The 13,109-nt window shown below is 28.2% G+C and overlaps 3 protein-coding genes across 3 annotated transcripts; all 3 read left to right on the forward strand.

Annotated features, from left to right (window-relative positions):
• Nucleotides 1-260: 260 nt before the first annotated feature.
• Nucleotides 261-1,813, forward strand: LOC149060182 (death-associated inhibitor of apoptosis 1-like). Its single transcript, XM_089216390.1, has 2 exons — nucleotides 261-696; nucleotides 1,699-1,813. The coding sequence occupies exons 1-2, from the start codon at nucleotides 335-337 to the stop codon at nucleotides 1,811-1,813; spliced, it is 477 nt and encodes a 158-aa protein (XP_089072516.1). The 5' UTR covers nucleotides 261-334.
• Nucleotides 1,814-7,574: 5,761 nt separating this feature from the next.
• Nucleotides 7,575-10,444, forward strand: LOC149060183 (uncharacterized). The gene is made up of 6 exons (XM_089228112.1): nucleotides 7,575-7,681; nucleotides 8,578-8,985; nucleotides 9,518-9,629; nucleotides 9,973-10,195; nucleotides 10,279-10,385; nucleotides 10,439-10,444. Exons 2-6 carry the CDS (start codon nucleotides 8,600-8,602, stop codon nucleotides 10,442-10,444), a joined length of 834 nt encoding a protein of 277 aa, XP_089084238.1. The 5' UTR covers nucleotides 7,575-7,681; nucleotides 8,578-8,599.
• LOC149060184 (uncharacterized) lies at nucleotides 10,357-12,740 on the forward strand. The gene is made up of 5 exons (XM_089216096.1): nucleotides 10,357-10,488; nucleotides 10,837-10,962; nucleotides 11,355-11,582; nucleotides 11,658-12,461; nucleotides 12,549-12,740. Exons 1-5 carry the CDS (start codon nucleotides 10,446-10,448, stop codon nucleotides 12,707-12,709), a joined length of 1,362 nt encoding a protein of 453 aa, XP_089072222.1. The 5' UTR covers nucleotides 10,357-10,445; the 3' UTR covers nucleotides 12,710-12,740.
• The last annotated feature ends 369 nt before the right edge of the window (nucleotides 12,741-13,109 follow it).

Raw genomic sequence — 13,109 nt, forward strand, 5'->3', positions numbered from 1 at the left:
TGAGAACATTTTAACTATGTTCCGGTTCACCCCATTAACGGGGAAATAGGAACACGTTTTTAAAAAAAAATATTAAAAAAACTAACAGACTGAAATAAAAAATTTCCCATTATAATAACGAATCAGTGTGTAGTCTATCTAAAACACTTTTCGGAAAAACTCTATCTAAAAAATTGGCGTTTTTATGACCAAAAAACCTTTAAAATCGTTCCTTTTCACCCCGTTTTACGGTATTTTAGTAACTAATTAACTATCGTTAAACCAAGTTGTGTTTTATGTTTATTTTCGTATCTCTTAAGAATATATTTTTTATAGTAATACGTTTTGATTTTCAATGTCATTTAAAAACATGAACTTACAAAAAACTAGCAATGACATTTCTTCATTAGTTTCTTTAGTACGAAGCAAATCATTCCCAGCATATCCGGAATACATTACATTTACATCCAGATTAAAAACGTATGATATATTACCATCAAATATACCTCAAAATAAATATTTATTGGCTGATTGTGGTTTCATATTCAGAGGAGTAAAAGATGTTGTAGAATGTTTTTCCTTCGGACTTGTCTTACACGATTGGAAAAAAGATGATATACCATGGATTGAACACTCGAGACATAATCCGGAATGTATATATGTATTATTATCAAAAGGAAATCACTTTGTTGAATATGTAAAAACCAAATGCGGAAGATCTAAATGTAATTGTGAAATTGAATCATATGATACCACTTGCTAGTATATTAAGATGTATATAATATATATATATATATATATGTATAAAAAATGTTATATAATATATATCGAATAAATTATCGAATTCTATTAAACAACTTAAATGTGTTATTATTCAATCCTTTATCTTGTAAATACGTGACCTAATGGATAAGGCGTGAAGTTCTGTTTAAATATATAAGGTTTAATTTCAGGTTTGATGCAAATTAATGTAAGTATATAATCATTAATAATTAATAATCTTTCTCTCCCCCTTCCACACTTATCAATTAGGTCACGTATTTACTTTTTTGCATTTTTTTTTTATTTTTAAATAATTTTAGTATAAAATGTTGTTATATTTAGCAATATTATCAGTATATGATAAACACTCTAACAATCAGAACACTACTTTAACAAACGTAATTCCTCAGAACGAAAAAAAATCGATAAGAATTTAAAGACCGCTAGCTACAATAATATGATTTCACCGGTTGTTTCAAAGTCGGTATTCGAAATTCGACCGTATGGCAAAAAAAGTGTAACAGTTGGATTGCTTGTTAACAAAAAGATTTCAATCGTTATATTATTAGAATGTAAAATAACTAAAAAGATTTTAAACCTTGATCTAGAACAATGGCTTACATTAATGTGTGAAAATAATTACAATGCAATTATCGATAATCTGCAAACTCGATGTAAACGTGTAAGAATAACTGACAATTTAAGTTATTCTGTTAATGTGAAACAGTCTTCAATTATATTACATTCTAATGAAAATTATATTACTTTATCACATATCGATTTACACCGTTTGAAACAATTGCAACACTGTATTGATTTATATATTATTGAAAAACAAAAAAAATTGTCAAGTCATCAAAAGACTTTTGACACAGCATATTCACTAATCATGGCAGATGTAAACGGGTTACCTTCTTCTTGTCGTCGGAATGAATTTACAAACCAATATATTCAGAATTATGACTTAAGTTATAGTAATATGGAGTCTAACGATATTTCTTTTATGTATGAATTATTACAGTATCATTATAACTCATTATCAGATATGATATTGCAAGACTTAGTAGTCTAATTTTTTTTCAATCAGCTGTTAACCAGTAATTTATATTATTATTATTTTTTATTTTACGTTTCATGATACTAACTCATGTACCTACACTACTTTTTACTACAATTTAAAATAAATATACAATCATTTTTTTTTTTTTTTTACATACATAAATAAAATACTATGTATAAATATATAATTTATTTTTACAATATAATAGTAACAGATATTTAATTGATATATAATGTGAGTGATGTATAAATATGTTTCATAACACAAGTATATTTAAACTGAAAAATTTTTATTTTGCATAGTACCTATTATATATTCAAATTTTTTTCTACCGTCATTAATAAATACATTATTATGTCTTTGATAATTTAGATCTTACTATCTTCCTCTTTGGATCAGACATAAAGCGTGTGAATATTGTTTGTACAACCTCTGATAAATTATTCTTAAGTTCTTGATCTTTTGCTTGGTCGGTTATCGTTACTTTAAGACTACATTCAGCTTCTTTCCATCTATCTAACTGTAATATGATTATTAAAAAAACATATATTACATTTATTACAAGTATATTATATTCTGGGGTAAGCGGATAGCTGGACGAAGTGAATAATGTTAATACATTTTTGAATATTGGTGATTAAATAATAAAGAGCATATAAGTTGACAGAAATGTGTATCGCTTTGTAGGGATAATAATTTAATGTTATTCACTAGTTTACATTCGTAATAAAAGCGTTTATCCAAAAATAGTCCTGGTCTCCCCATATATAAATAATATAATATATTATATTGGTAAGGTGATATTTTGTTCCGCGGACATTTTGTTCCTTTTTGGGGACATTTTGTTCCTTTTTCAAAATAATCAATTGCGGAACAAAAAATCCTAAAACGGAACAAAATGTCCTACTGAGACATTTTGTTCCTCAGGGATATTTTGTTCCCCTCGGTGGACATTTTGTTCCATTTTGTGGATAACTTGATAGGTTCAAAAAAATTAATAACGGAACAAAAAATCCTAAAACGGAACAAAATGTCCTAGTGGGACATTTTGTTCCGCAGGGATATTTTGTTCCCCTCGGTGGACACTTTGTTCCATTTTGTGGATAACTTGATAGGTTCAAAAAAATTAATAACGGAACAAAAAATCCTAAAACGGAACAAAATGTCCTAGTGGGACATTTTGTTCCGCGGGGATATTTTGTTCCCCTCGGCGCGCGGCGCGGCGGACCGTTTTGTGAATAATTTGATCCTTTCATAAAATGTAATAAAATAACTATCCTACCTAAATATATTTATTGGACAATAAGAACGGCTTGGTGAATAGGTATTAAATATTTTATTACTTTATTATATTATAATTATTATTTTCAAGTGTTTGACTGTTGTACACTATAAAATAAGATTAATTTATTTGAAGAAAATTACGTAGGTATTGGTGCACACTGGGTATAAGTTTAAGTTTGGCAAGATTAGGGGGAAGGCAATAAAACTTATTTTAACAAAATATATTGTTTTGCATGTATTGGAAACGCTCTTATAGTAACTAGATAGTAAGGTGTAACTGTTTAAGGCCCTTTAAATAAGGGAAAAGGGCCTACATACGAAGCTCCTTTAGAAGGGGGGCTGTACTGTTTGTCATGCATTCTATGGATGAAAATTATCAGTTTTAGATTTATTTCATTCTGCAACATCAACAGTAACATTTTTGTTTGTAGGTAATGTAGGTAGTATTCAATGATAAAAATGTTGAAGTTAATTGTTATTTTATTTACATGTTTTGAATTTAAGGTATAAACACTATAAACAATGGTAGAAGTATACTCTAATTATCATATACGTCTCGGTAACTTATAAAGATTGTTTTGCACCCACTAACCTATTTAGTATTTTTAATTAATATTATTGTGTAATTCATCTATACGTGTCAATAAGACTACAGGTGATAATAAGACCGATGAAGTTACAATTAGACCATAAGTAAATTTATTGGTGGCATTAAATCCATTTTATATTTTGGGTACCTAGACTATTTGTTGTGACTCGTTAGTGTAAGTTAGTGCATTTTAGCACTTCGTTATAGTGCTCCATCCCTTAAAAATGTATTCAAGTTTCGAACCCTAGGAGGCACTGTGCACATTTCTGATTTAAAATGTTTCATTCGTGTATGCTCAGTTAGTGCTCCACTGTGTCAAAATTCTTAAAAAACTACGTGTTATACCTACTTTACCAAAGCACCCCTTCATACTAATTTTATAGTTCTTATTTTGCAATTACATAGTACTTATGACATTTTTGTGAATATTGTTATGCTTATTTGAAAAAAAAATATATTTTAATTAACTATGAACATTGAATTGAGACTTGCTATTAATCTAATTTTTATCAACCATAAGTAACATTTTCCAGGCGTTTAATTATAATATAATAATGCGTTATATTGAACACAATGATACAAATTGATTGGAAACAAATTTACAATTTTTTAACATTACCCAATTAATCAAATTTATATTTCTAGGTTCTTCTGTTTATATTAATATTACTCTTTTTGCAGTATACATATATACAAATATACTGCTAACAGTGGTAACTATAAAATTGTGTACAACTTAGGCTAATTATATTATTATCTACTTCTTTACTATTAGCCTTTTAGGTACAATGATTCATATTGATTTTATCAAATGCATTAGATATATTATTTTATTAATAATATTATTATAATTTTTATAATACAATATGCTACTCGAAATTTGCTTATCATAGTTTATTTTCTCTGTTGACAAACGTTGTCAATAGGGAAGGTCAATTGTATCGTTTTAAAAAATAACATTCAAGTAGCAATAAGCAAGGGGCTAGGTAGGTAAGGGCAAGTACTAGAATTTTAATTTTGATCATTTAGGCCAGCAAAAGCAATGATACCACAATGACAACTATCATCATTAATAATTATTGTAATCATGTAAAATTAGTAATATATTATAAAATCCGTTTTAGGCAACTACAACGGCTACAAGGTGTGTAATTACTGAAAACCTATTGGCTATTACGTACATTAACGCAATGATGAAAATCATTGGAAGCAAAATGCACCTTATCTATATCTGAGTTGGGTAGCAAGTTACCAATGCTAGACGATAGTGGGAAAGATTATACAAATTTTACAGTCCAGTTAGTCATAAAAGAACTTTTCTCAATATAAATAAATAAATACACACATATATACATATATATATATATATATATGTATATTTATATTTTACCCCCTTATATTGACGTCCGCGTCCTTCAATAATAGTTGATAATTATTATTGCTGTATATTTGTTAGGTATTTAATTATATATTTATTATACATAACCAACTACCAAACAAATAATCTAAAGTTTTGTTATATTTTATGGAAGATGTATTTTATTTTATTATTTAGATATAGGTTCCTAGTGTTCTTACACAAGGAAGTGCGTATTCTAGCCGATAATATATCAGCCGATCCGTATTCTAGCCGAAAAATAATTTGTTGGATAAATAGGTATATATTAGCAGAACCATAGTCCATAGTTTAACCGAAAATAGATTAGCTGACAAATATTACAGCTGAAGCCGCCGAAGGTATTTTAGCCGAATATACAATATATAGTGATTATTGCAGTTAGTTATCATATTAATTTTGTTTTTTTTTTAATGTATTAATTTATTAAATTGTGTAAAATTACATAACATAATGTTAAACACTTCAACAAAATTTGTGAAAATCTCGCAATTAATAATAGTGGAAGTACTAACAGTTGCAATGACCTGTGTGGTTTCTGTGTGAAAACTATATGTTATTACATTTTATTATCAAGGACAAATTACCTTAATAACAGTATTTTACAGAAAAAAACGATGGGTATCTATAATACAAAACAAAAGAGTTAGAATATGTAGTATAGGTATATAATTACCGCTAGAAATAGACAGCTCTAAAGGCTTAAGAGTTAAGGCTGATAGGAGATCTAGCCCTGCATTTATTTATATTTAATAACTGTTGTTCTGGCGTCTATATGAAAAGGTGACTACTGACTAAAGTACCTATCCATAGGTGAAAAAACCAGACCTCAAAATGATGCTGAGCATTGGTCTGGTCGACCAAAACCTAATAACAAACAAAAACATAATAGTAAAAAAAAAATAAACAATACGTCTGTATTTAAAATGTTCACACTTTAAAAACGACTTGGGATTACAGAATTAATCCCACTTATAGCACAGATCTAAGGGTAAAACGTTAATTTACTAGGTAAATTTCAAAAAAAAGTTCAAAATAATAATTATCCAAGACGTTAAATGGACGTAAACTGTAAAAAACGTATGGGTATTCGAAAAATCACTTAATGCATTTTTCAACTTTTTTCTACCCGATTCCGGGTGAAATAATGGTCGTACGTACTTCGACCATGGACCTTTTTGAATGGTCAAACACCAAAGTACCAGGATCTCAAGTTTCGTAGAGATCGAACGAAAACTCAAATTCCAAAAAACACGAAACTACGTTATTTTCTAAGTACAACGAACACATAAAAAATCATAACTCCCGAACCAAAAGTTGGATAACCTTGATATCAGTACCAATCGATCTGAGGAAAAGTACTCTATAAAATCCGACTACCAAAATGGCTCCAAAATATAAGTATCCGTGCCAAAAAACCCGAAAAATAAAAAATTTGAACTTTTGAAGCCATTAAAGACGGGGAATAACCGATCCTACTGTCATGAAACAAGATGCCGAATTTGATCACCGACCACCAGGCACCAATCTACCCTTATCTTGACCTTCAGAAATGTCTTACAAAAACTGAACATTTTTAAATTTCACCTAGAGGGGGGGTTTGTTGACCCCCGACTCCAGGAGTACATTTTAGAGGGGCTTAATCGAAAAGTTTGGTTAAGAAATGGTCCCCCTTAGCTAATACCCGACCGAGAATACTTAACTAAAAAAAGGGGTAGAGGAAACTATTAGTATTTTATGCGCGGTCGTCCCCGTCCATAAACCATTAGCGAAATCGCTCCAAAACGATTTGTGGTTGTGCAATGGTGGATAACGTTTTTTTTCTCTCTCGACATTGTCTCAAGTCATACTAATTATCGCCCTAATTTTCTAATTAGTTAATACTCAATTTTGAAACTAGATAATAAGTCAATATTAATAAGAATTTAGGCGCCGATTTTACTAAGTATATTTATTGATGTAATTGTGAAAATGTGAATAAAGTAATTAATTTTAGTATCAGAATCAGATTATTATCAAAATTCATTGACAACATTATTATTTAATATTTTCGTATCAAAATATTAGATATTTATAAACCGTGCGCCTCGCCACGGCGATAAATAACCAGTTTCGACAATGGTTGTTGTACTGCTGCTTGTGCGCGCATTGTGTAATGTGTGGTAGTGAGAACCGATTTAGAACACATGAAAATTGACAAATATAAATTCTTTTTTTCTTTGTAGGTATTTATTTAAGTAATAATAGTTTATACTGTTTATAATACAGAATACTTGATTGTTTAGTACGCGAGAAATAGTGTAATTCCAATTTTCTACTGTTGTGCACTCTTTAATGTTCATTGTTGTTGGTGTTGTCGGACTGTCGGTATTATTATATAAAAGTTATTAATTATAACATTAATAGCTCAAATGTATAGGTATATTATTTTATTTATTTAACTACGATTATAATAAAGTTAAAATGCAAATGGTAAAATTTTTGAAGTTCCTGGCATTCGTGCAAATTGTGCTGTGTACAAAGACGTTGACGACAATGTTTATTGGATAAAACAAAAAAATCCCAGTTATTATATATTGAAATGCAGTAAATGGCGAATATCTGATCAAAAGTAAGTGATCAACAATTTAAAACATTATATAGGTATTTTTATTAGGTAGGTAATACCTACCTAATATATAATGGATATTATTATTTTTTTTTTTTTTTTGGTTAAGGCTTCGACAACTGAGGTCATTAGCCTGAATGGATATTATTAAGGCCTATATATTTTTGGTATAATACTACAATTGTACCTATACTCTATAGGTTGGTAAGGAGTGCTTCAATATCTTGTAGTTGGAATAATTGAATAATATATAATATATTATAATACATTATTAATATGGCCTTATGATTGATCATTAGGGCCAGAAAGTTTTTTTTAACCATTAGATTTATTGCCAAGTGCGCTAGGAATGCATTTCAAGACACAACAAAAAACATATCAAAAGTTTATACCTAGGCATCTAGTGCATATTTAGTGGTTTTTAAATTTTAGAGCAAGTTTCTTAATTTTACAATTTATTAGAGCATATTTTAAAATATTTTATGAAGAACCAGTATGAAAATTCTTGAATAAAAAAATTAAGACATTAATTATATTGAGAAAACTTACAAGATATTCTTATATCGTATTTTTCAAATTTCCATTTGACATTAAAAACAATGTTTTTCTCCAATTGGTTAATATAATATATTCAAGCATATTATCTAAGCGCATAATATAACTGCATACATATTTCTGTAGTTTTTAGTGTATAAACTTCCGGGTCCTATTGATCATTAATATACCTATAGTACCTATATATTTATTCATTTACAAGCTAACACCTTAAACAATTTATAATATACCAATACCTACCTAATATGCAAGAAAATGGTTGATAATGTTCGTCACAATTTTTGAATAGAAATGAAAAATATTTTTAATGTTAATTTTACTAATCTATATCTATTCTTTTTTAGCTGCCCGGCAAGAGGGAAAATCATGCTCCCTGATATGGAAACGTTGTGGTTGTACAAGTCACATAAACATTGTAATAAAAATAAAACACTATTGGCTACTTTTAGAAAAACTTTAATAGATAGAGCGACAAGAGAACAAACAAATCATAGGGTTATTTTCAATGAAGTGTGTGCTAGACCAGAGTTTAGGAGTGTACATGTGCCATATAAAATGTTTAAGAGACAAATGTCAAAAGCAAAAAAAGAAAATTTGCCTCCTGAACCTAATTCTATGTTATCGTTCAAAAATCAAATGTTGAATGACTTTGCAGAAAAGGTACAAATTGAGGGACAGAATATTTTTTTTGGACAATCTGGAAATTTGGAAGATGGCATTTCACTTGTGTTTATTGTTCCAAAATTAAAGAGGTTGGTTTTCTTTAATATCTATTTATTTTTAGAGTAGGTAGGTAGGTAATATAGATGGTTCTTGTCTATCATACACACTAAGACTAAGCATATAAATCATAGACCTTATAGGTACTAATATACGGAGAATATAAGGCCGAACAGTGCAGTCTTGCCGCTGGCACTACATTCATACTACGACCACTAGTATAGTCTATGATATAAATAAATGCAGGTACATAGGTCAGCATTTTTGAAAGAGAGGTGTTATTTTATAGTGTAATTTTATATTTAAATATTTGGGGATGGGGACTTCACATAATATCCTCCATTGAATCATAAAATCACACTAATAAGTTATGTATATTATAACTATTGGTACTTAATAAATATAAATTTAATTAAAAATAAATAATTAATTACAAAATATTTTGGAATTTACTATTATTATATACATAGAATCTATTCCAATTTATTGGCTAAATAGGTATTTTATGTTATGATATATTTCAATTTTCAAACTATTATTTATACATTTTCATATTAAATCTAGGCTCTTGAGAAGTGGAACCGAATTTATCATCGATGGAACTTTTAAAGCATCTCCAAAATTTCAAGGTGAATGTTGTCAACTTTTTGTTATCATGGGAATGTATATGGACAACGTAAGTTTCATATATTTAATTTTATTATAATTTCCAATGCACAACTATACAAATGTACAATTTATGGAATTATTGAATTTTATTGTTTTCCTGTTTATATGTGTATATTTATCCAAATAATAATTTGCTACTTGTATAATGAAGGATGTATCGAGGATAAATTTCCAAATTTAATATATACTAGAATATTTTTAATAATAAGTTTAGTTAAAATACAATTTTTTAAATCAGTCTTAAAGTGTTGATTATAGGAGATATATAGGTATTACAATTGAGATACCTAATTTATAGGCATTATGTTTAAATGTGTGGTTGTATTATTAAATTCTAACATAATTTACAGGGTTTTCCATTAGTATATGCTCTAATGAGTAACAAAACAGAAACCAGTTACATACATTTGTTCAATTACCTAAAAACTATTGGAAACTGGAACCCAAAATGTATATCTGTAGACTTTGAACATTCATCTATTGCAGCGATAAAGTCAGTGTTCACAGACATAAACATTTATGGTTGCTGGTTTCACCATTCACAATGTGTTTGGCGTCATATTCAAAAAAAAGGTCAGCTTTTATTAAAATCATCAGTATTTAAGTACCTATCTGATTAAAGTTAGTTCTAAATTATTGTTATTTGTTAAATTTAGGTTTAACTGATTTATGCCGTAGGAATCAAACTGTTTATGACATTGTTTATATGCTTATGGCAATTCCTCTATTGCCTAAAGATAAAACATTTGAAGGATTTGAGAATGTATTACAATGTTATATTGATGAGCTGCATAGAGTTCTAAGTATTACAAATAGGCATAATATGAAATCTTTATTAAAATACTACTATAATACTTGGATTATTGGTAAGAATATATCTTTTCTATGAAATTTATTTTATTTTATTTAAAGTATAACAGTACCACAAACCATTTGTGAAGTCTGTTTATGGTTAGATGTTACATACAACTATACTAAAATACTATATATATTCCTAATAACTATAGAACAAAGTATTTGTCATTTTAATTTCATACGTGTGATTAAATTTAAAAGTTATGCTAACCTTACATTTTTATGATTACTTACATTCAGATCAATATTATACATGATTTTCCCCAAAAAACCGTTCTCATTAATTTTTGTTGGACTTTTATAACAAATAGTGTTCTTACACCTTAAAAAAAAAAATCATATATTTTTTTAATATATAGGTAATTTAAGCAGCATAATGTCTGTTAATAATCGAGTTCGCAGAACAAATAATCATCTCGAAGTCAGTCATATGCATTTAATGAAGCACATTCAACATCCTCACCCATCTCCATGGATTTTTCTTGGTACTTTATTATATTATTATAATTTTTGATATTATATATTATGCATAATTATCAATGTGTATTATATTTCTTTATTTTATTTTTAAGTTTTATAATTATAATTTATAACCATAATTAAGTCTATGTCTTTATTGTACATACTTGTTTATAATGGACAATAGATGAGACCTGACAAATTTAAATTTATTTCAAAACAAATAGAATACTTAACAATTACCTATGATTAACATAAGCATAACATATAGTATTTCCATTTTAATAATTTGCATTTATAATTACAAATAAATTCTAGACCCAAGTAGTCTTGATATAAATTGGAACCTAAAAATCTGCATATAATATTATTAAATTAAAAAACAAGAATTAATAATTATTTTTATATATATTTACAGAGAAACTTATTACCTTCATGAAAGGAATTACAAATGACTTTTTATTAGTTCAAGATGGTATAGAAATCAGACATGAACAACCAAAAAAATGGAAGGTACAAGATAAAAAAATTCGTGTTGCTACCAAAAAACTGCGCCATGAAAGGTTCAGTGTATTCGAATTTCTACTATATACAAAGCATACTACCCCGAATTTTGGCATGGATCGACCAACCAGCAATGGCTTTGGTAAGGTTAATTATTTATATTTTAATAAATTTAATATTGTTTGTATTTATACATATATATATAAATTATTTATAGATGAAACTGAAGAACATAACATTACCACTCGTGCTATTTATCGCCCAAATACTTCACTGTCTACATCATCCTTGTTAATTGGGTCTGATGTAGAAGTTGGTACTCCTAATGCTACATCGACACCAGTTCATATGCCTCAAATAAGTTTCTACGCAGAAGAAGACGTACAAAGTCTTAACACTTCCCCGTTAGTTAATTCATCATTTGGATCTGATGTAGAAGTTGGTACTCCTAATGCTACATCGACACCAGTTCATATGCCTCAAATAAGTTTCTACGCAGAAGAAGACGTACAAAGTCTTAACACTTCCCCGTTAGTTAATTCATCATTTGGATCTGATGTAGAAGTTGGTACTCCTAATGCTACATCGACACCAGTTCATAATATGCCTCAAATAAGTTTCTACGCAGAAGAAGACGTACAAAGTCTGAACACTTTCCCGTTAGTTAATTCATCATTTGGGTCTGATGTAGAAGTTGGTACTCCTAATGCTACATCGACACCAGTTCATAATATGCCTCAAATAAGTTTCTACGCAGAAGAAGACGTACAAATAATGCATAGTCCTATATCGTTACCGATTATAAATGTGTCTCAATTTCATAATGATGAAGAAAACAATGATCTTCAAGAAGAAATTGACTTATTGGGAAATTCATCATTGTCACGTACTTGGTCTCCTAGAATAGTTATGGTATCACCACCTACTGTTGTAACACCACCTCCACAATTTCCACTTTTTCCGCGTCTACCACGACAAATTAATTCCCCGAGTATCGAAATTGAATTAAACATGGCTATAAGTATGTATAGTTTATTATTTAATATATATTTTCCCATGAGTATTTAACAAAATAATTATTTTTTCCAATCATTGTTATTGATTTTAGGAAGACAAGTATGTGTGGCATGTCTCAATGAAGAATATGCTAATGCCAAAATATTTCCTTGTGAGCATATATGTTTATGTGGGGATTGTGTGCAACATTTAGAACAAAATGTCTGCCCCTTATGCAGATCTCCAATTGAGAAAATTGTGATTTATATTTAATTGTTTAAAATAAATTTTATTTTTGCATACATTACATAATTTATTGTTATTATAATAAGTAGGTATTATTTATAAACAAAGAAATAAATTTAATATTCATATAGTGTTAGGTATTTACCTAACATAATTGATTAAGTACCTAATTACCTTCAATTCCAGATCTGATCATATGAATATTATGTTACAGTCAAATTTTTTAATGAATATCCACTATATATGATTAAACTGAATTATGTAGGGAAAAACTGAAAGAAAAAATAAATATCTTAATATATTGATATTTATATTAATGTATTTTTTGTAAATAAATAATAAAGAAGAAATAATATCATTGAAAGTTATAAAATGTATCATTACAATAACCAACGTTTAGTTAAATAGTAAAATGGAGTATCAATAA

Source organism: Diuraphis noxia, unplaced genomic scaffold, assembly GCF_037042655.1.
Source record: "Diuraphis noxia isolate RWA-SAM2 unplaced genomic scaffold, SU_Dnox_SAM2 contig0001, whole genome shotgun sequence".
NCBI classification, from domain to species: domain Eukaryota; kingdom Metazoa; phylum Arthropoda; class Insecta; order Hemiptera; family Aphididae; genus Diuraphis; species Diuraphis noxia.

What these genes read in the sequence shown, in the direction of transcription:
- LOC149060182 (XM_089216390.1), top strand. Translation starts at nt 335, where the DNA reads ATGTCATTTAAAAACATGAACTTACAAAAAACTAGCAATGACATTTCT. An exon ending in GTAAAAACCAAATGCGGAAG is followed by an intron (nt 697 to 1,698) that starts ATCTAAATGTAA and finishes ATATATTCAGAA; the next exon opens with TTATGACTTAAGTTATAGTA.
- LOC149060183 (XM_089228112.1), top strand. Translation starts at nt 8,600, where the DNA reads ATGCTCCCTGATATGGAAACGTTGTGGTTGTACAAGTCACATAAACAT. An exon ending in TGGGAATGTATATGGACAAC is followed by an intron (nt 9,630 to 9,972) that starts GTAAGTTTCATA and finishes CATAATTTACAG; the next exon opens with GGTTTTCCATTAGTATATGC. An exon ending in GCGTCATATTCAAAAAAAAG is followed by an intron (nt 10,196 to 10,278) that starts GTCAGCTTTTAT and finishes TGTTAAATTTAG; the next exon opens with GTTTAACTGATTTATGCCGT.
- LOC149060184 (XM_089216096.1), top strand. Translation starts at nt 10,446, where the DNA reads ATGAAATCTTTATTAAAATACTACTATAATACTTGGATTATTG. An exon ending in ACCAACCAGCAATGGCTTTG is followed by an intron (nt 11,583 to 11,657) that starts GTAAGGTTAATT and finishes AATTATTTATAG; the next exon opens with ATGAAACTGAAGAACATAAC. An exon ending in TGAATTAAACATGGCTATAA is followed by an intron (nt 12,462 to 12,548) that starts GTATGTATAGTT and finishes TATTGATTTTAG; the next exon opens with GAAGACAAGTATGTGTGGCA.